At 49.5% G+C, this 19,628-nt stretch overlaps 1 protein-coding gene across 1 annotated transcript; it reads right to left on the minus strand.

Moving 5' to 3' along the window:
• Positions 1–14,224: 14,224 nt before the first annotated feature.
• LOC148217469 (serine/threonine-protein kinase pim-1-like) lies at positions 14,225–19,279 on the minus strand. Its single transcript, XM_088158650.1, is given in 10 exon segments — positions 14,225–14,328; positions 14,613–14,789; positions 15,185–15,291; positions 15,293–15,546; positions 15,886–15,936; positions 16,029–16,414; positions 16,615–16,734; positions 17,354–17,482; positions 18,992–19,130; positions 19,235–19,279. Coding segments are annotated over 10 exon segments (1,512 nt in total).
• Positions 19,280–19,628: the final 349 nt, after the last annotated feature.

Consider the following 19,628-nt stretch of genomic DNA (forward strand, 5'->3'; position numbering starts at 1 on the left):
ACATTGCCTAATCGGACGGGACATTCTCGCCCAACTTGGAGTCGTTCTATCCAACGAGCACCCTTTGGGGTAATCGCCATTGCTTGGACTTTCCCGATCCCAATCACCTGGACCACCAATGAACCGGTAGTGGTTAAGCAATGGCCTCTAAAAAGGGAAAGTCTAATACAAGCACACCAACTCGTGAGGGAACAATTCCAACAAGGACACTTAAAACTCTCCACGAGCCCATGGAACACGCCAATCTTTGTAATCAAAAAGAAGTCAGGGAAATATCGCCTTTTGCATGATTTAAGAGCAGTAAATGAGCAAATGGAAGCAATGGGAGCACTCCAGCCGGGACTCCCCAACCCAGCCATGCTCCCACAACATTGGCCTCTTTTGATTATTGACTTAAAGGACTGCTTCTTTACTATAGCCCTACACCCCCAGGATACTAAAAGATTTGCATTTACCCTACCAGCAATAAATAGGGGGGAACCTGATAAAAGATACGAATGGACTGTTCTTCCACAGGGTATGAAAAACTCACCTACTTTGTGCCAACTGTATGTTGATGCGGCCTTGCAACCTCTGAGAATCAAGTGGCCGGACACAATCATTTACCATTACATGGATGATATCCTATTCGCCCAAGAAACAGCATTTACGAGTGATCAACTGCGGGAGATTCAAGATACCTTAGCAAAGGCATCCCTTGTGATAGCTCAAGAAAAGATACAGCGATCCACACCATGGAAGTATCTGGGGTGGTCTATTACAAATCAAGTCGTACGACCACAGAAACTCCAGCTTGCTACGAAACTCACCAACCTGAATGATGCACAACGCTTATTAGGGGACCTGCAGTGGCTCAAACCGATTGTCGGGATACCCAACTCGTTACTGGACCCCCTCAGGCCACTGCTCAAGGGGACCGACCCGACCCTGCCTGTAACGGTAACGCCACAACAGAAAGACGCTCTCGATGGCATCATACGCTGTATCGAAGAAGGGTTTGTCTCCCGCCGAGATGTATCTATGCCTATAGATCTTACCATTTGGAGCACTCCTGATCACCTACTCGGAGCGCTAACGCAGCAACAAAAGAAAACAGGGGAGACAAGGGTATTAGAATGGTTAATACCACCTCTACAAGCCAAAAGGACAATCAGCACAAAAATCGAACAACTAGCTACTCTGATTCGCAAGGGGCGCATAAGGATCATGGAAATCACCGGAACAAGTCAGACAGTAATCAACCTACCCATGAAAAAGGAGGACTTAGACTGGTACCTTCTCAACTCAGGAGATCTACAAACGGCCTTGCTGGAAGCCGGAGCAGCCGTCCACACAGGACCACTGACGCCACGGCACCTTCAGTGGATAGGAAATTGGGATTGGGTATCACGACCATTACGATCGGAGCAGCCGATAGCGGGCGCCACCACAGCCTTCACGGATGCTGGGAAAAAGGCAAGAAGAGCAGCTATCGCCTGGAAAGAAGGCCCTCGATTGAAGCATCAAACGATAGACGCATCTCCAGAAGACAGCCTACAAACATTGGAGTTGCTTGCCGTTGTGTGGGCGTTAAGCGAACTGCAAGGGCCCTTGAATGTGGTCACCGACTCATTTTATGTAGCAGGAGTAGCACAGAGAATTGAGGACGCCTCTGTGAAAGAGGTGCAAAACAAGAGACTCTACGAGCTCTTATTACAGCTGAAGCGAGCAATAGGGGCAAGAACGAAGCCCTATTGCGTTATACATATTAGGAGCCATAAATGGGACGTAGGCTTGGGGGAAGGCAACGCCAGGGTGGATAGATTGGTCATGAATGTAGCAGATGATAGGGGGATTGAGGCAAGGGAGTCCCACACACGGTTTCATCAAAATGCTAAAGGGTTGGTGCGCGAGTTTAGAATAGGCATACAGGAGGCAAAGGCAATAGTGAGAGCCTGCCCCATCTGCAGTCATCATAATAGTGGGATAGGCCTTGGATGTGGGGTAAACCCTCGGGGTCTGGAAAGTAACGAAATTTGGCAAATGGACGTTACACATGTAGCAGAATTTGGTAGGCTCAAGTACGTGCACGTTACAATAGACACCTATAGTAAGTATATCTGGGCTACAGCACAAACAGGAGAAAAGGCAATCCATGTAATCAGGCACCTGACAAGTTGCTTTGCAGTCATGGGGACGCCTAGGGAAGTAAAGACCGACAACGGGCCAGCCTATGTCGGCAAGAGAGTAAGCCAATTTATGAGACTCTGTGGAATTAAACATATTACAGGAGTACCACACTCACCCACAGGACAGGCCATAGTAGAAAGGGCCAATGGGACACTCAAACAATATCTACTCAAACACAATTCCGTAGATGATCCACAAGAAAGACTAGCCAAGGTTCTTTACGTCATGAATTATTTGTGTGTGTTTGGGGAAGAATCAGAGCCGCCTGCAATCAGGCACAGAGGAATAAGAGAAGGTAACAAGGAGGGAAGCGCAAAGGCGTGGGTAAAGTACCGGGATCCAAAGACAGGAATATGGAATGGCCCCGCGGAGGTAATATACTGGGGCAGGGGTTATGTCTGTGTTTCTACCCCCACAGGAACACTTTGGGTCCCTGCTAGGTGGGTAAAGCCCGTTTTAGATGACCGAACTGGTGGAAAGATTCCTGAGGAGGCGGCTGGCTCCAGATGACCAGGAGCGGATCCAGCAGAGGTTGACGGTGACCTTACGGCCCTATTTACAGAGGTTGGGACGTCTTAACCGCGCTGCCCGTGAGGCGCTAAGGCAGTCGCCACCGAGTTGGGCTGATTGGCTTGAGAGCCACGCCCACCAGGAAGAACAGCCTCTCAGCAGCCGTCCTTGTTGTGCGTGTGGGGGGCCGTGGTGTGAAGCCTGGGTAGCCCTAAAGTGCGGGGGCTGTGGGGACTGCTCGTGGGTGGAACAGAGAACGGTGTTTAGATTGTGGTGTCGAAAGTGCCAAGGTGAAGACCTAAGACACTCAGATTGGGGCCTGGCACTAGAGGAAGAAGCAGGGGTACCATATGCACAGATCCGGAGCATATATGAGGCACCGGAACAGCTCCTGTTAGCTTGGGCCCGGTGGGAGATTACTAATTGGCTCCGAAGGCAGCTCATCAGTGCGGGATCTCGCATTGTCGCTGCCAGGTGCAGGGATAAGGTACCGCACCTACCTTGGTCTCGAATAGGGCCAGTTAAGCCCGATACAGACCCAGAGGAAGTATTAGATCAGTGCATAGCGAAGGTAAAGCAGCTGCAGATATCGAAAGGTAACACAGGGTGCAAAAGGAATAAGCCACCAAAGAAATCAAAATGAAAGCGCTCAGTGCTATGCTTACGCTTGCTACCCTTGCTTATGCGTTAGCTTCTTTGATGCAGCATGCACCTCGAGAAAACGTATGGGTAACGTTTGCCAACAAAACACAACAAGAATCAATCTGTTTAAGCCTAGGGGGAGTGCAAAACCCGTTTAGAACATGCCTTGTCGGCTTACCAGTATGGCAACCAGGAGAGTTTGAGGGGTATGTTAGCAACAACAGCCTAACTGCATTGACGAGTAACAGTCTAACATCAGGCTGCCCCGGCTGCAGCTTCGGCTTCGAACCGGCACAGCATGATGGATGTTGGCAGTGCCAAATCGTTCTAGCCCTAAATGGAACCCTAGCTTCCCCTCCAGAAGAGCTTGACCTTTTTGGGAGTGCTAGCGCTACTATAGGGAACAAGACCGGCGGATGGTTTAGCTTCGTGCCCCTAAATTCTGAAAACTATAACAGGAACCAGAAACACTGGGCGACCCTTGACTCTAGCCTTGAGTCGAGAGAAATCTACTCTCAACTTTACTCCAACTGTAACGGTAGTAGCATCACCGAGCCCAAGGCATTGCCCCCAGGTATATTCTTAATTTGTGGGGATCGTGCTTGGAATGGCATCCCCGTGAAGCCACAGGGAGGACCTTGCTACCTAGGGAAACTAAACATGTTTCACCCCAATGTAACCACCCTCATGCAGCTCACGGACAAGACAAGCAGAGGGAAGCGTAGCCTAACTCAATACCACCTCTCAGGTGTTAGACATGATGGCCAGGGACGTCTCAAGCGTGAACCACGCAGTATTGCAAAACAGAGCAGCTATTGATTTCTTACTTTTAGCCCAGGGGCATGGTTGTGAAGACTTCGAGGGAATGTGCTGCATGAATTTGTCTGATCACTCTGAGTCCATCCACAAAAAGATACGAGACATGCAACAAAAGCTACACGACCTAAAAGAGGAAGATGGCTGGGGCATAGATGAATGGTTAAAAGGCCTAGGCCTTGGGGGATGGATTCGGACCATCATTAAGTATGCTATTATGATTTTAGGGATATTCTTATGCTTGGCCTTAGTGTTACCCTGCTTAATAACCTGCTTGCAGAACTTTATACAAAAGACAGTTAACAAAGCTTGGCATGCCACTCTTCTAGCTCAAAAAGAAAACGGGGGAAGTGTAGAGAGCCTGGTGCAAGAATGGCTAGAAGAGAAAGGCCATAGCCAGATCAACTTAGTAAGGCTAGCAGAGTAGGCCTCAGCCTCAAGGACGCAGTGTCCCTGATAAGAGGAAGGCATGTAGACTTGAGAAATACAGGATGCAGATGAGGAACAAAAGGAGCTCTGTTAACCACATGAATGCCGAAGTGCTTAGCTAAGCAGCACATCTAGACCAATGAGGAGCTAAGATTTTGCACTATGCATGAGCTAATTAAGCATTGTATTTAATCGCCACTCTGCGTACCAATAAACGAGACCTTGCTGATGACCACCTGGTGTCCGCGTCTCCCTTCTCCGACAACCCATTGAGGTGTGAAGGTATTATGAACATTACTCCAGCAGTGGGCTTCTAAAATTTCTCCTTTAGTAACCAAGGGTAATCTTCCCTTCAAAGAAAAACTCCTGATTTCAGACATTTCTTTTAGCAACAAGATAAATGATAATGATGTTGGTTTTGTCTAACTTTATACTTCTGATAAACCAGTGGTTTATTCTACAGGTTTTTGAGCAGTATTTTAAGGAATGTTTTAATAGGATACAAGTCTGTAATTTTTCTCATATATTTGAGGAATTTTGGAATTATTTTAGGTAATCTAGGTTTTCTTTTTTTCAATGAAGAAAGCAAATAGTAAGAGAGAACAGATATGCTCATGTGAATTCTCTAGACACTCCCAGAAAACAGCTATCATAGGGAGGATTGGACTTGTCATCTGGAGCAAGTTGTCTTGCTATGTATTCCTATCTATAGATACAGCATAAAGAAATGATAATGATTTAGATTAGGCATGTGACTTTTAGACAGCTAAAGCTGAGCCTGACTTCTAATTGTTGCTTTAAAAGAGTCATTCTCGTTGTTCAGAACCCTTGATTTCCTTCAATTGCATGTGATAGAAATCTATTGAAATCAACCTCTTTTCATGTTCTTGTTTCAGCTGCTGAGGAGCTGTTATTTGTCAATCCCTTTCACTAGCAGTGCCAGTATAAAGTCTTTGATGCCTATATTGATGCTGTCAGATGGTAGCTGGCAGGCTCATTGCTTTGGGGATGCTAAAACTTCATGTGGGAACAATAGGAAGCAGGGCATTTTCAGGGCAGAGAACTCCACCAAGGGTTCCTATATGTGTGCAGAGATGATCTGTTGCTGTGGAAATAGTGAAAGTCCTTGAAATACAGTGTCATTTCCTTCTTTTGAAGTCCTTCCTGAGCATCCTCTTTTGGCATTTGGATCGTGGGACAGAGGATCTTTTGTTATGTAGCACTGTGGCATATTTTTAAAGAAATCGGACCTTTTTGAACATAAGAATTAACACCTCTAGACATGATTATTGGTCCAGTAAGGACAAAAATTGAAGGCCTGGATTTTTTACCGGAGAGAACTCATTCCCAGGGAATCTGGGGAGACCAATTCTTGACAGATTCATGAGGAAATATATCACAAGGGAAATGTTTGTTCCTTTTGCATAGGCTTCAAGCCCCACAAGCCATCTGTTGATAAACTGCCTTCTGAGGAATGCTCTTCATCTCCTGCAGCCCAGGTATATTCCCCTTCCAAAGGGCTGATCACATTGGGGCCCCTGTGGAAAGCATAGGACAGTGTGGGAAATGCCTGAGGAGGTAATAAGCTTGTTTCCCTTTTGCTTGGAATCGTGGATCAAAGGCTTCTGGAATTTTCACAGGTAGGAATAATTTGCTAGTACAGAGATCCATCTAATTAAATTAAGTAGCTGCTTCCCAGGGTGCACATACTGTGCACACACTCTTACAGATGTACCCCTGAATCCAGTATGCAGGCATGGATTTTTGCCCTTTCCTGTTTTCTCTTAAGTTTAGAGGCTGAAATTTTATATGGGGAGGGGGTTGTCTTTCTTGTTTGGAGATGCTAAACACTTTAATGGACCTCTGTGTTTTGTAGACTCCTTTTTGAAACATTGTGGGAAAAAACCTACTGCATATTGTTGAAATTGCACTTTCAAAACTGTTTTTGTTCTATGCACATGCAGTTCACAAGCATAAAATAGAAACAAGTTTAACAAATATGACTTTATATATCAGCTGTGAACATTACTGTGTTTAAATGCTCTTGGTGACTTAAAACACAGATATAAGGGATTTCCAAATCCATCAGACTCCTTTCAAAATCCTTGCTGTTATAGTTGTATTACTAAAATTAGTGCCTACATCTTTGGTATGGATTTAAAATATCTATAGTGTTTACTTAGAGGTTATTAATGCACTTATCCTTAAGCTTCTGATTTTTCTAGCTCTCACCAGGTCAGATGGGCTTTCATTCCCTCCATGGAGCAAGACTGTTCAGGTCAGGTGTTTTGGGTGATCTGGTTTTGTGTGTTGTACACAAGGTAAAGGTATAGACAAGGTATTCATGTGCCTCTCAGAGAGTGGTCAACAACAGGGAAAAAGCAGAGGAAGAGATGAAAAGAATGTATGCTGATCTCAGCCTGCCACCATCACCTCATTTGAAATTGTTGCCATGAGGGACATCTTTAGTAGGGTTTCTGGGGACAAATTTCTGCTTAAATGGATTCCTTAGGTGCCTTAATTAAAAAATCTTAAGAAAAAGAGATAAATGCGTGGAGATCTATTACTCGATGTCAAATATGCTGGATAAACAATGATGTGATGTACTCAAAACTAATCTTAGAATTGGTAGCTGAGACAGCTCAAGCATCCAACAGTAGTGCTCAGTGCAGGTAAAACACGGCAATGTCTGGTGCTGGTGATTTTTAAGGTCGTTTGTAAAGTTGTGTACATTTGCTTGTACAACAGTTGTCATAGGTGACTTTTAGCTAAAGAGTTCATATCATCCTGTTGGTCATCATCAAAGAGGGAGTTGAATTCAGAGGGGCAGCTTTTCAAAGACGAAAATACTGGCCTCTGTCAACTGATGCACACTATTCCAGTATTACATATTTCTTGTCTTGTCCACAACAGAGAATATTCATCCTAAACCTCAACCCTTTCCTAGCAGCCAGTTTCCCTGGTAACAAAGCCAATGATTCATTGAATTAGACCAGGGTAACTATGGAGCCATACTACTGACTTCATTTGAGGCAAAATTCTGATGTACCTGGAAATAGAACTGGTGTTGGTAGCATTACATGAGCTCTTATTGGAATCTTTTTTCACCTCAGTTAACTAATCCATGATCAGTGAGCCAAATAAAGTCCCACCCCACACTTTGCCTCATCCTGGGTTCAGATTCCTGACTGTCTTCTCTATCAAGTGATTAAAATGCAAGGCATATCCAATGATCTGAAAAGATTTCTCTGCGTTCCTGAGTCATTGCCATGTTGCCCCAGGATAAGGCTTTTCAGCATATCTGAAAGAGGGTGTGTGTCTCTTCTGCTAACTAGGACATGTTAGATGAAGATTTCTCTCAGAAGTATCTTAATTCCCCTCCATATTTTTTCTAGAGAGCCAATCCCCTTAGAATCCCATTGAAATTAGAGTTATATTAAACTCAAGTTAAATTAAGGCATAGCTACCAGTGAACTTAACAAAGTTTCAGTGAGTATTGCAGCATCAAAATTTGAGAGACCAACAAATCATGACCTCCTGCCATGTTAGCACCTGAATGCTTACCCAGGCTTCAGGCATGCCTTGTAACTGCCCTTGCCATATGTCCATATAATGCCTTTAGTTAATTCCCTACCCCTTACATGTGCAGCAGGTAGTCTTTCATTTCTTCCCTCCATTCTCTCAGCTCTGAATTAGAGAAATATTGTTCAGCTCTTCATTTTATGATACTTTGCTTGCTTTTTCCCCTGATTTTTGTAGCACTGCAATACTATTTAGCTTCATGTCAGCCACAGCTGAATTGAAGTTGCTCTATTCAATCCAGGATACTCAAGAGGGAAGAGCCAAATAATAAAGCAGCACATGATCTGTGTTTAGCAATTGAGTTTGCTCGCTTCAGTTTGTAATCTGTAGCTGCTTTTTCATGATGCTGTTAATTCAAACATCAGCACTACTTGAGCATCATTTCATGTGGGTTTTTGATAGGCTAACAATTTGGAGTTTGTAGTATTGTTGAAGTCAATTTTGTTGTAAAAATGTTCAAGTTCTATCTTGACTCAACACTGCACTCAATAAAATCCAAAATTAGAAATACTTGTCATTAAAACGTCATCATTGTCATCTAAATTGCTGCCCATCTGAATCAGGCTGAAGTGCACAATGTATTGATATGCAGAGATAGTTTCAGACTCTGCAAGTTCAAATATTTCTACATATTTCTCTATCAGATACACTCATTTTGTTGCTGAAAGTTTGCTTCTCACACTATAACAGCTGGAGACTTGCTTTGCTTTAAAGAACATAAAATAACTGGGAGAGGTATCTGGAGCTGACACACACACACACATGAAATTGTGCCATGCTCTCAAGGCAACAAGCCAACACCAGATTGACTGCCACAGCGTCTCAATGCACTGACTCTTCTCCTGCTTGCCAAAATTAGGCTTGCATGAGTGCCAACATCTGGTGCAAGCTGTACTGTATTTTGGATCTGTGCCTTGCCACCAGCTGGAAGAAAGACTATGAATGAAAGCCTGGAACTGAAAGGCATTTGATTTTGTGAGCTGTAGGGAACATAACATTTCTGTTTGTGTCTACTCATCTGAGTATTTCACATTAGATAATAAACTGAGAGGACTGCATGTATCTAAATCTAAACTAGCTACTTAATGATGGAACTTTTTATCAATTAGTCAACAGCTAGCAGTCAAACCTAATGGCAGCAGATGGACTTCATGGTGTCTATTCCAAACCCTTTGTTCCTCTGCTAGTCCCTCCAAATTACACTCTTGTTGCAACCTCTTTATTTTAAACAAGCACAGTTACCTTCTTTTTCCTAGAATTTGCTCAGCTGCTTTACCCAGAGGGTTCTATGGCAAGGGATGACAAAGGCTTAGTCTGTTGCTGGACCACTGAGTCCTCGCTGCCTCCGTTGTCCTTCCAGCACCCTGGCTTTTGAAGCAAACATCCAGATTCTCATCTGTATTTTCAAAGCTGATGAAGGATTTTCTCAGCACTGCATTCTTCTTTGAGAGGTTTTTCATTTGTCCTCTCTAGTTACATCTACATTGCCATCTGCCCACGAATGCCAAGTGCCCTCATCCTGGCCTGGGATCTTCCCTTCCTCTGAGATGTGTCCTTTACAACAGAGTGGGTAATAACAGAAAATAGGACCAGACATGCAATCATTATTTAGCCCGCCTGCAAGTATGAAACACAGACTCCACAGCTTCTCTTACTTCAGTGTTTATTTTTGGGCTTGGTTTGGGGATTTTTGGTCAGTGGGGTTTCTCTGTTTAGTTTTGATCACTTGATGGCTAGGAGTTTAGCACGCTAGCCTGCTGTGTCTCTGTCCATGTGTTAGTTGTCTGTCCCTTGGCAGCAGCATTCAGGTATGGTTGGCACTCGCAGCTCCCTGACTATGACAGTCACTCAGCTGCAGTCTCTGAGCTGCTGTTCTACACCTGCCTCTGGCCACAATGGCCGCTGTGCTTGGGCCTCTTTTTCAGCTACTCATTTGTGTGTCTGTTTCATGGGCTGGGCTCCTTGCTCACCTATGGTTTGGGTTTTTACTAGCAGTGACTTCTGTAATGGGCTGTGTCATGCTACCGTCATCTTCCTGTCATCTTGCAATGTGCCTTTGTAGTTCCACTCGTGCAGCAGTTTACTCCTGCTCCCGAGGAGGAAGGTTCACACATCATGAAGATTGGTTGCTTATGTTTTTGGAATAGTGTACTGAAGTCCCTCCAGGACACTGGGCAGGAGGTTGTCCTTAGTACCAACCCTGAGTTGGGAGCACCCCCTGGTACTTTGTGGGTGAATAAGGGAAGATATCAGTGAGAGCCTTTCACACTTGTTCTCACCATTTGAATTCTGCTGCTGAGACATTGACTTACTGCCCGAACTCGGTCTGGTGGCTCTTCTGTATCTTAAAAATGGGATTTAGGTTTTTTCTATTACCTTTGTTGTCTAATTCTAATTCAGGTGGTCTGCATGGCTCCTTATCTCTGTGCCTTATGACATTTGTTGACAAGATAGTATTAGTAAAAACCACAAATCACATGACATCAGACAGCCATATATGAACTTGAGTGCTAATTTCCCATGTTAAAAAATAGACTAGTTGCATGTAGTTTTTGTCAAACTATCCTCTGAGCTTTTTGGGAGCATTCTGGGCATGAAGAAGCTGTCCATAATGTGCTGTTCCTTTCACGTACCAGGAGAAATCAGACATTATTCCAGAATATCCAGAGGAAAGTATTGAGGTCCAATATTAGACTGTGAACTGTGATTTTTTTACAAAAAATAGAACCACTTCTGTGAGATCAGACTTGAAACATTTTTAGAGTATCAGATATAATCCAATGGATGGGAATGCTTTACTGGCATTTGCAGGTAGATGTTGCGCTTTCCTCACAAAATCTTCTCAGATGTTGTACGTGTGGCCCTCTCTGGATATTCGATTCTGTGAACAGCTGCTGAACATTCAGATTGATTGTTGTTCCTTCACATCCTATTGAAGAGTTCGTTGATGCTTCTGCAGTCTGGTGGCATTTATATTTGAGCACATCCTGAGCCTGTGTTCCAGCCCAAAGCTGTTCTGTAGATTCAAAGTGCATCCAAGCCAGCCCTGTGCTCAGCAGCAGACCGTAGGAGACCTCGGGGGTCCAGAAGAAGCATGTGCTATGAGCTCTAAATGAAAATCTTTGGAGTGCAGAAAGTCTGGACAAGTCTATTCCAGTTTGGTAGCAGCACTGGATGCTCAGTGTTGGGCTCCATCATCCATCAGCACAGCACACAGATGATAAAGCACTCAAATGCAGGGTGTACTTATGCAAACAGAGGGGACAAACCAGGCACAACTAAGAATGTTGCTGTCCTTTATTACTCAGTCTAAATACTATTACTTAGCTACAGCCCCTGCTGAGCCTCTGGATGCAGAATAAACATTGATACCTTAAAGACCTAGAAATAAAACAACATACTTTTGAGACAATATTCCTGTAAGAGGTCATATAAAAGCTGGTCTTTACTGGGGGCCTCCAAGGGGCAGATATGGAAAATGCCTACTCTCACATGGGATAAATACAGTTTTATGTTTAGAAAATTAGCATAATTGGAAAAAATACCCAGTTAGAGACACAAATAGTGAAGTAATTTCCCCTTTTGGTTCCACCTTTTACTGTAGCCTCCATTTTGATAGCAACTAAACTTTGCTTGTGAAATGTTTCTCAAAGAGCTGGTTTCAACCTAGGCTCCCAGGAAGAACCAAGATAGGAGAAGGACCTTGGATGCCCCAGCTTGGAGCCTCTGGAATGTGTTTTGTCTTTCTACCCATCAGGGTAGGAAGGAGTACTGGGGCTAGCTAAGAAACTATATAACTATACAACAATAGAGCTATGAATATATATGAAGCAAAAGATAGAAAATAGATTTTAAAATATTTATATATAAAATATGTATTAAAATATGTAAAAATATAAAATATAAAAGCAAAAATAATTCTGAAATCAATATGGTTGTTGTGGCAGCAAGCTCAGCTGCTCATGTTTGTAGACAACACATGCCTTCACTACCCCCTCAGAGGCAGGATGTAACAGGTCTGTTTCTACTTGCTGACTTCACCAGGCCCAGATCTTCGTAGAACCTTGGTACGATTTGGGTTAGAAGATCATCTTGTTCCAAGAACCTGGCATAGACAGGGTCACCTTCTATTAGACTAGGATTCTCAGTGCCCTGTCCCTACTGACCTTGAATATTTCCAGAGATAGAGCATTCACAGCTTCTCTGGGCAACCTGTTTGTGTCTTGACATTACTTCAATAACTGCTGTCTTCAGAGTGATTCAATAATTTTAAAACTGGGAAACAGTACTCAAAACTTTTCCAATATGTTCATGCCAGCACGAAGATTTCTTTTAAAAGTAATTCTAAAATAATTAATCATCATTTTCTTTTCCTTTTATGTTTATTTTTCCTTAGTTTTAAAGTTATCGATGCAACATTTAAGAGAAGGGGTATTAGGCAATATACGCTAAAGAACTTCTTCAGCCCCATCCAGTACATGCTTGGTTGCAAAAAGCAATGCTGAATTTCACTAAAGTTTAGAGTTTTTTTCTCAATTTTGATGAAGGAAGAAAGTGGATTTCCTACCAAGAGAAGTTGAAGTGCAGCAGTGATGTCAATGTCAGTCAGGCCCTTGAAGGGATGAAGGCTTCCTGAGGAGCTGGATGAGCTAGAGCAGAGCAGGAGCCCCAGCTTGACCAACTGCACCGTTCTTAACAGAAGGCCTGCACATCCCAGAGTAGAAGAGCACACGAGTCCCATGACCATCCCACAGCAGCAGCATCGAAGGGGCCGCAGCTGCGCGGGGTGCCCGTGGGACTTGTGACATCAAAGGGAGGGATGAGTGTTGGAGACAGAGGCAAGGAACTCATGAAACACAGGCAAAGAATGCCTTTGAAATACCTGTAGTGTGTCTGTCCTTGTTTGTGAAGTGACCATCCACATCCTGGAAGGGGGCGATGTTGTTTCTACAGTGTTTTTTCCCATTAACGTGTTTTAAAACACTCTTTATTGTGCTCCCCCGTGCCCCGTTTTTATTTCTGGCCACCTGCATCTCCAGTTGAGCTCTCACCACACCAGATTTCTCCCTACAGTGACAAGAAGCACCTGTGTATTCTTCTCGTGGCCTGGGTTCCACGGGGCACACTGCTTCCTTTTCCATCCCAGAGAAGATGCCTGTTCAGGCAAGGCAGCCTGGTGCCTCGCCTGCTTGGCTTCCGACAGCTGGGAATGGCCTGCCCCTGCGCCCGTAGGAGGTGATGTTTCAAAAGTCACCAGCCCTGATGGGCGCCAGCACATTCAAATACATTTTCCCCAGGGACCTTAGAGCCTGAAGTCTGCTCTCCTCATGGCCCGGGCTGAGGTTTTGCTGGCCCTGTTCCTCTTGTCAGAGGTGTGAACCTCGCTGCATTGGCTGTGGCCGTGGCCAGGATGGGCCCAATGCCCACTTGGCTCAGGGCACGGGGGGCTCAGCCGGCGGCTTGGCTCTAGGGGCCCTGAGCTGGTGAGTCCTGGGCTGAGGGGAGCTCCCCCCTTATTGCCAGGAGGCTCCCTGGGGAGGAAGAAGGCTCTGCCACGAGCCACGAGGCCTGTCCTGCATTTGCGTGCTGGCGATTTGAGGGAAAGAAAGAGCATGAGTTCATCAGGGCTCAGGGTGAAATGACGTTTTGGTGCTTCTGGCTCTTCTCCCAGCTTTGGTAGCAGAGCAACATCTTTGCCCCTGCCACGCCCTGGCCCTTGGAATGCACACAGAGCCCTCCCTTGTTTCACTTCAGGAGACGCCCAAGTGGGCGCCTGGGTTTGAAAGGACAGCTGTTGCTTCAGTGTTGCCTTTCTTGTCTTGTTAAAGGCCCTCCTAGCTGTGCTCCAGCCTGTGCTGGAAGACACAAAGTTACCATGCTGAAGGAAAGGCCTGGAAAGCTTGAAGAAGGCTGAAGGGAGCACCTGAGGGATTAGCCCTTTTCCCAAGAGCTTTCTTTAGCTGAAGCTGCTGACAAGGAGCAGACTTGACACTCCGCAATGGGTTTCTGGTTTTTTTATTTTTTGGGTCCTGCGTGGGACGTGGGAACTGGGTGCTGCAGGGGCTCCAGCAAGGCGTCAGAAACGCCCGCCCCACACCCAAGGGTGCCAGAAGATCTGCTCCAGCTCTGGCCTGTCCGCGGGGTGCTTGGACAAACACCAGCGGATCAGATGTTTGCACTCTGGGGAGAGAAGCCAGAAAGTGACGGTCACTTGCAGAAGGCTCCTGCCCAGCTGCCCCTGGCGCCCGCAGGAGCCGACCCACCCTGCCCCGTGCGGGAGAGCGGCACGGCGGGACACGGCCACCACCTTCAGCCACGCGTGCCACAGGGAGCCCGTGGGCACGGGCCACCTCCCACGGCCAGCCCTTGAGGGCACAGCGACATCCTGCCCAGCTGTGCCAGGGCCACGCCGGGCTGCGCGCCGCCATCTGCCAAAGCCTGCCTTCGTCAGGCCAGATACCAACCTCGGGAGAGCTGCAGCCCGAAGAAGAGCTGCCCCGACACGATGTGGCGGTTGTTCCTGAAGGGGAGGGTCCCGCACACCATTTCATACAGCAGCACAACCAGGGACCAGACGGTGGCTGAACGGCCCTGGTAGCAGCCAAGGCCGATCCACTCGGGTGGGCTGTACGCGCGTGTTCCTAGGGGAGACAGGCGGCGCTGTGCAGGCGCAGGCCGCTGCCTTCCAGAGCCTGGCGCCGGCCTCCTGGCTGAGGCAGCGGCTGCGCCGGCGGCCCCGACTTCCCCTGCAGGCCAGCCCACATCCCCCAACCATCTGGCCAAAGCCAAGAAACCATTCTGCAAGGTGAAGAAGGCCAGCAGAGCAGCCCACACCCTTGTGGGCCAGGCAGGCCGAGGGGCCGGGGCCCAGCTTTTGCAGCCCCGCTCTGTGGGCAGGGCCAGCAGCTGGCTCCTGGGACACGGCATCTGCTCCTTGCCACAGGGCAGCCGGTTGAAGGCCGCAGCCCGCTGCCCGGGAGGGAATGGGGCCGTGCAGTGCCTGGCACTGGCAGCAGGGCCCAGGCTGGGGGTTCACTGGCAAATTGTGTGTAGGCCCGCTCCTGGAGGAAGGTGCCACAACCAAAGTCAATGAGCTTCAGCTCGTGACGCTCCGGGTCCACCAGGAGGTTCTCTGGCTTGATGGTGCAGGACGCTGCAGGCGGTGCAGTGCCACACAGCCTCCAGCACCTGGTGGAAGAGCCAGCACACCACCTCCTCACTGAGGGACCCCTGCTCCTGCAGGAACTGCAGGAGATCCTGCGATGCCTCGGGACGCTCCATCACCAGCAGGAAGCTGTCAGGCATCTCAAACCAGTCAAGCAGCTGGATGATGGAGCAGTTGCCAGACCCCACCTTCTCCATCAACACGATCTCCAAGGGAACACAGGTGCCATCGGGCTGTGAGGAGGAGATAATGCCTCCAGCAGGCCTGATGCTGCCCACTAGCTGCGCTGTCCCCTGGCTGGGATGCCCCAGTGCCCGCCCCAGGCAGCCCCCCTGGTGCTTGGGCTTCCTGCCAAGCCCCGGGGGATGCTTGGGAGGTGCCCCTTGCCCGGCCCCACCACCGATCTCTGGCATCCCCAGGCCTGCAATGCCCTGACTCGCGCGCGGAGCCCGCGCCCACCCCGCCCCGCTCAGCCTGCCATCCCCCGCCTGCCACTGCCAGGGTCCCGGGCTTATCCCTGCCGGCCCCACCCCGCCCCGCCCTGCCCTGTCCCTCTGGACCCGCTCACACACCAGCTCGTCCCACTGCAGGATGCTCTCCCGGGCCACGCGTTTGATGGCCACCTGCAAACCATCGAGAGAGGGGGGATGAGCTCAAGCCCTGCCCCTCCCCACCCCTGTCCCTCCTCTCACACCCGGCCTTCGCAGCCACTCACCAGGCTCCCATCCGAGAGGCACATGCCCGAGAAAACGGTGCCAAAACTGCCACGTCCCAGATGCGGGGCCAGCTGGTACAGCTCCTGCAGCTGCTTCTTTTGCCCTGGTGCCAAGAGCGAGCCATCAGCCTCACGCTCAGGGCCCCCCCTCCAAATGTCCGCCAGGCAGGCGGGCTGGGCCAGCGAGGGCCACGCTACTCTCACCTGCTTCCTGCTGCACGCCAGGCTGCGGCCACCGCGGGGCAGCCGTTGGGGTGGCGAGTGGCACAGCTGGGGCAGGGCAGGGCACAGAGGTGGCTGCAGGGGCCACGGTGCAGCGGGGCAGGGCAGCACTGTCGTTGTCCCCGGCGTCACAGGCTGCACTGTGATGTTGAGGACAGCCGGGGCTACAGCCCGAGGTGTCACACAGGGGGGTTCCAGGAGCAGCTGCAAAGCAGACAGGGCTTTTTGAAGCCTCTGAAGCCTTTGGCATGGGAGGCACTGGAAGCAGCCAGGGACTAGGCTGCTCTCAGGGGCCCTGGCCTGGCTTGGGCATGCCCCTCAAGAGCCCCGGGACAGCCTCAGACAGCTCCTAGGCACATCTTACCCGCTATTAGAGAGGCCTTCGTGGTGGTCGAAGGCTGTCTTGGGGCAGCTTCCTGGAGATGGAGGAACCCCCTTGGTGTCTCGAGGGTCGTCTCCACCTCCAGGCTCGGGCTGTTGCCAGCTGGCAAAACCGGCCCAGCATCCTGGCAGCTGTGGGCCTAGAGCTGCTGTCCCCAGGATGCTCGCTGCTCCGCCAGCTGCTCCTGTGAAGCCTCCCCTGGTTCGGGCTGGGCTCCCACTGGGACTTCTGGGCTTTCCCCGGTCCCGTCTATGGTCAGGGTTGTGCCTGTGTTCTTGACGCCCAGGGAGCTGGGAGACCTGTCCACGGGCTCTGCACTGTCCGCAGGCAGAGAGGTCTCACTGCGCCTCTGCAAGGGATGGAGGCTGTCAGAGATTGCAGAGGCTCCTGGCAGGATGGAGGCTCTCTGATGGCCTGAGGTCCCCGCAAGGATGGCATGTGTCCGCTGGTGTGCCATCCTTGCAAGGGTTGAGGCTCTCCCAGGGATGGAGAGAAGCCTCTTGGGGTGATGGAGGCTTCCTGAGGAGCTGGACGAGCTACAGCAGGGCAGGTGGCCTCGCTTCACCAGCTCCTCCAGTTCCTTCCACAGGGCCTGCCACATCCCACCGTAGCGTGGCGTATGTGTCCCCTCGCCATCCCAGAGCAACAGCATCAGATCCTGCAGCTCATGGGCCACGGCCACAAAGGGGCCTCAGCTGCAGGGGCTGCCCAGGAGGCTCACGGGAGCCCATGGCCGCTTGCGAGGGGTCGCCCGAGGCCTGGATGACCCAGGAGCCACAGGGGTTCCTGGGTTCCTCCTTGAGCCTCTGGGCGGGACCACGGGACGCTTGCTCCTCTTTGGTCTCCTTGTCTGCCACCACCGTGGTTGCCAGTGGCCAATGGCCCAGCAGACAGCCGCAGTGGCCAGCAGCAGGAGAAGCGCAGTCATTGGCACGTCGCCATCACCCATGGCTCTGGCACGTCCCATCACGACTGCACTGGCAGCTGCAACTGCTGGCCTGTCTTATATAGTGCCAGCGCGGCGATGTCACAGTGCTGTGGCCAGCACATCACTGCCCTGCCTCACGCCAGCGCTCAGCCCCTTTGTGCCTTCACAGCCCCACCCGCTGCAGGGATCCACAGAGTGGCTCATGGCTGAAGATGCACGTGGCCAGAGAAAGCCTGGAAGTGAGAAGCCTGGAAGTAAGAACAGGAGCTCAGCCCGTTGCGATGAATTGTTCCCTGGAGCCCGTGGCATGTGAGGAGGAGTGCTGGTGCCAGCAGTGTCCAGCCCACTGCTCCCAGGATGCTGCAGCATTCCCAACTGGAAACACCCACCACTCTGTGCCCGAGCAGATCCTCCAGAGACAAAAGGAGTTGCAGTTCCTCTGTTTCTGGGGAGCTCTCCTGAACCGGCTGTCAAAGGCAGGAAGAGATTTTTGTTAGCAGCTCACTGACATCTGCAGTGCCTCTGCTCTAAATAAATCAGGATTTGCCAAGGAGCGTTCATGGTGCTCCCACTGCTCTGGTTTTGACTGCCATACAGTTTCTTTCTTCTCATTAGCTGGCACGTGTTGCGTTTGCAAGGGAATGCTGTGGATCAAACACAGCGGGTGGTTTGCATTCTGCTGAGCAGGGCTTGCCATCTTCAAGGACTTTGCAGTGTCCCTTGGTACGATGCAATGTTTTCCACTGGGAAGGCGATGCCTAGGAGAGGCTGCTGGGAACAGAGGCTGGACAGTGTTAAGGGAATCAAGGAGGTGTTTATTAAAAGGCCTTTGAAGGTTACACCTTGGGCAGTGTAAGAGCCCGGCCGTGGCTCTACCCAGGATGGACGCAAGGTGGAGGAGCGGTCACAGGTATTCACACTTTTCTAAGTTTAGGTCCATTTCCATTCTTGGGGTTCATTGTCCAATGACAGCTTCAGGTCATGAAGTTCCTTCCTCCCAGATTGCTTTCTTCAGTTCGCTGTTGTTTACACTCTTGGGCCTGAAGCTGCAGTGGTGTCCTTGGTTCTCAGGCTGGAAAAGGATTGTTTTGTCTGACTAAACTGTGAAGAGAACTTGATATGAAATTCAGAGTTACACACGAAGGCAGTACAGAACTTGCAAAATACAAAAGCTAAAACTTAAGGCATCAAAGAGTGGGATGAGTGTTGAAGACAGAGGCAAAAAAGGCATGAAACATCTGTACTGTGTCTCTGTCCTTGTTTGAGAAGTGACTATCCACATCCTGGAAGGGGACGATGTCATTCTTACAATGTTTTTTCCCATTAATGTGTTATAAAACACTCGTTATTGTGACCCCCCCCCCCCCCCGTTTTTATTTCTAGCCACCTGCATCTCCACTTGAGCTTTTACCACACCAGATTTCTCCCTACAGTGACAAGAGGCATCTGTGTATTCTTCTCCTGGCCTGGATTCCACGGGGCACACTGCTTCCTTTTCCATGCTCTTTCCCAGAGAAGTTGTCTGTTCAGGCAAGGCAGCCTTCTGCCTCACCTGCTTGGCTTCCATCATCTGGAAATCGCCAAGAGGGAGCCATCAGCCTTGCGCTCAGAGCCCCCTCTCAAGGAACCCACGAGTCAGGTGGCTTGGGCCACCACGGGCCATGTTGCTCTCACCTGCTTCCTGCTGCACACCAGGCAGTGGCCACGCCTGGAAGCCATCGCGCCGGCAAGTAGCACAGCTGGGGCAGGGCAATGCACAGAGGTGGCTGCAGGAGCCACAGTGCTGCAGAGCAGGGTGGCACCATGGCTGTCCCAAGTGTCATGGGCTGCACTCTGCTACTGAGAGCAGCCGAGGCTACAGCCCGAGTTCACACCCTGCTCACAGCCCCAGGGGTGTCCAGGGACACGAGTCCTTCCCTGGCACACACACACACACACAGAGTTCATTGCAGCATGGGCAGGGGCTCCCTGGGCTCTGCTGCCACTGCCAGAGCCTGGCACGGAACTCAGCCCTGCGGGTGTCACCATGCCCTGCCCGAGGTGCCCCACGGCCGGAGGAATGGACACG

The sequence above is a fragment of the Sturnus vulgaris genome, unplaced genomic scaffold (genome assembly GCF_052056855.1).
Source record: "Sturnus vulgaris isolate bStuVul1 unplaced genomic scaffold, bStuVul1.hap1 Scaffold_84, whole genome shotgun sequence".
NCBI classification, from domain to species: domain Eukaryota; kingdom Metazoa; phylum Chordata; class Aves; order Passeriformes; family Sturnidae; genus Sturnus; species Sturnus vulgaris.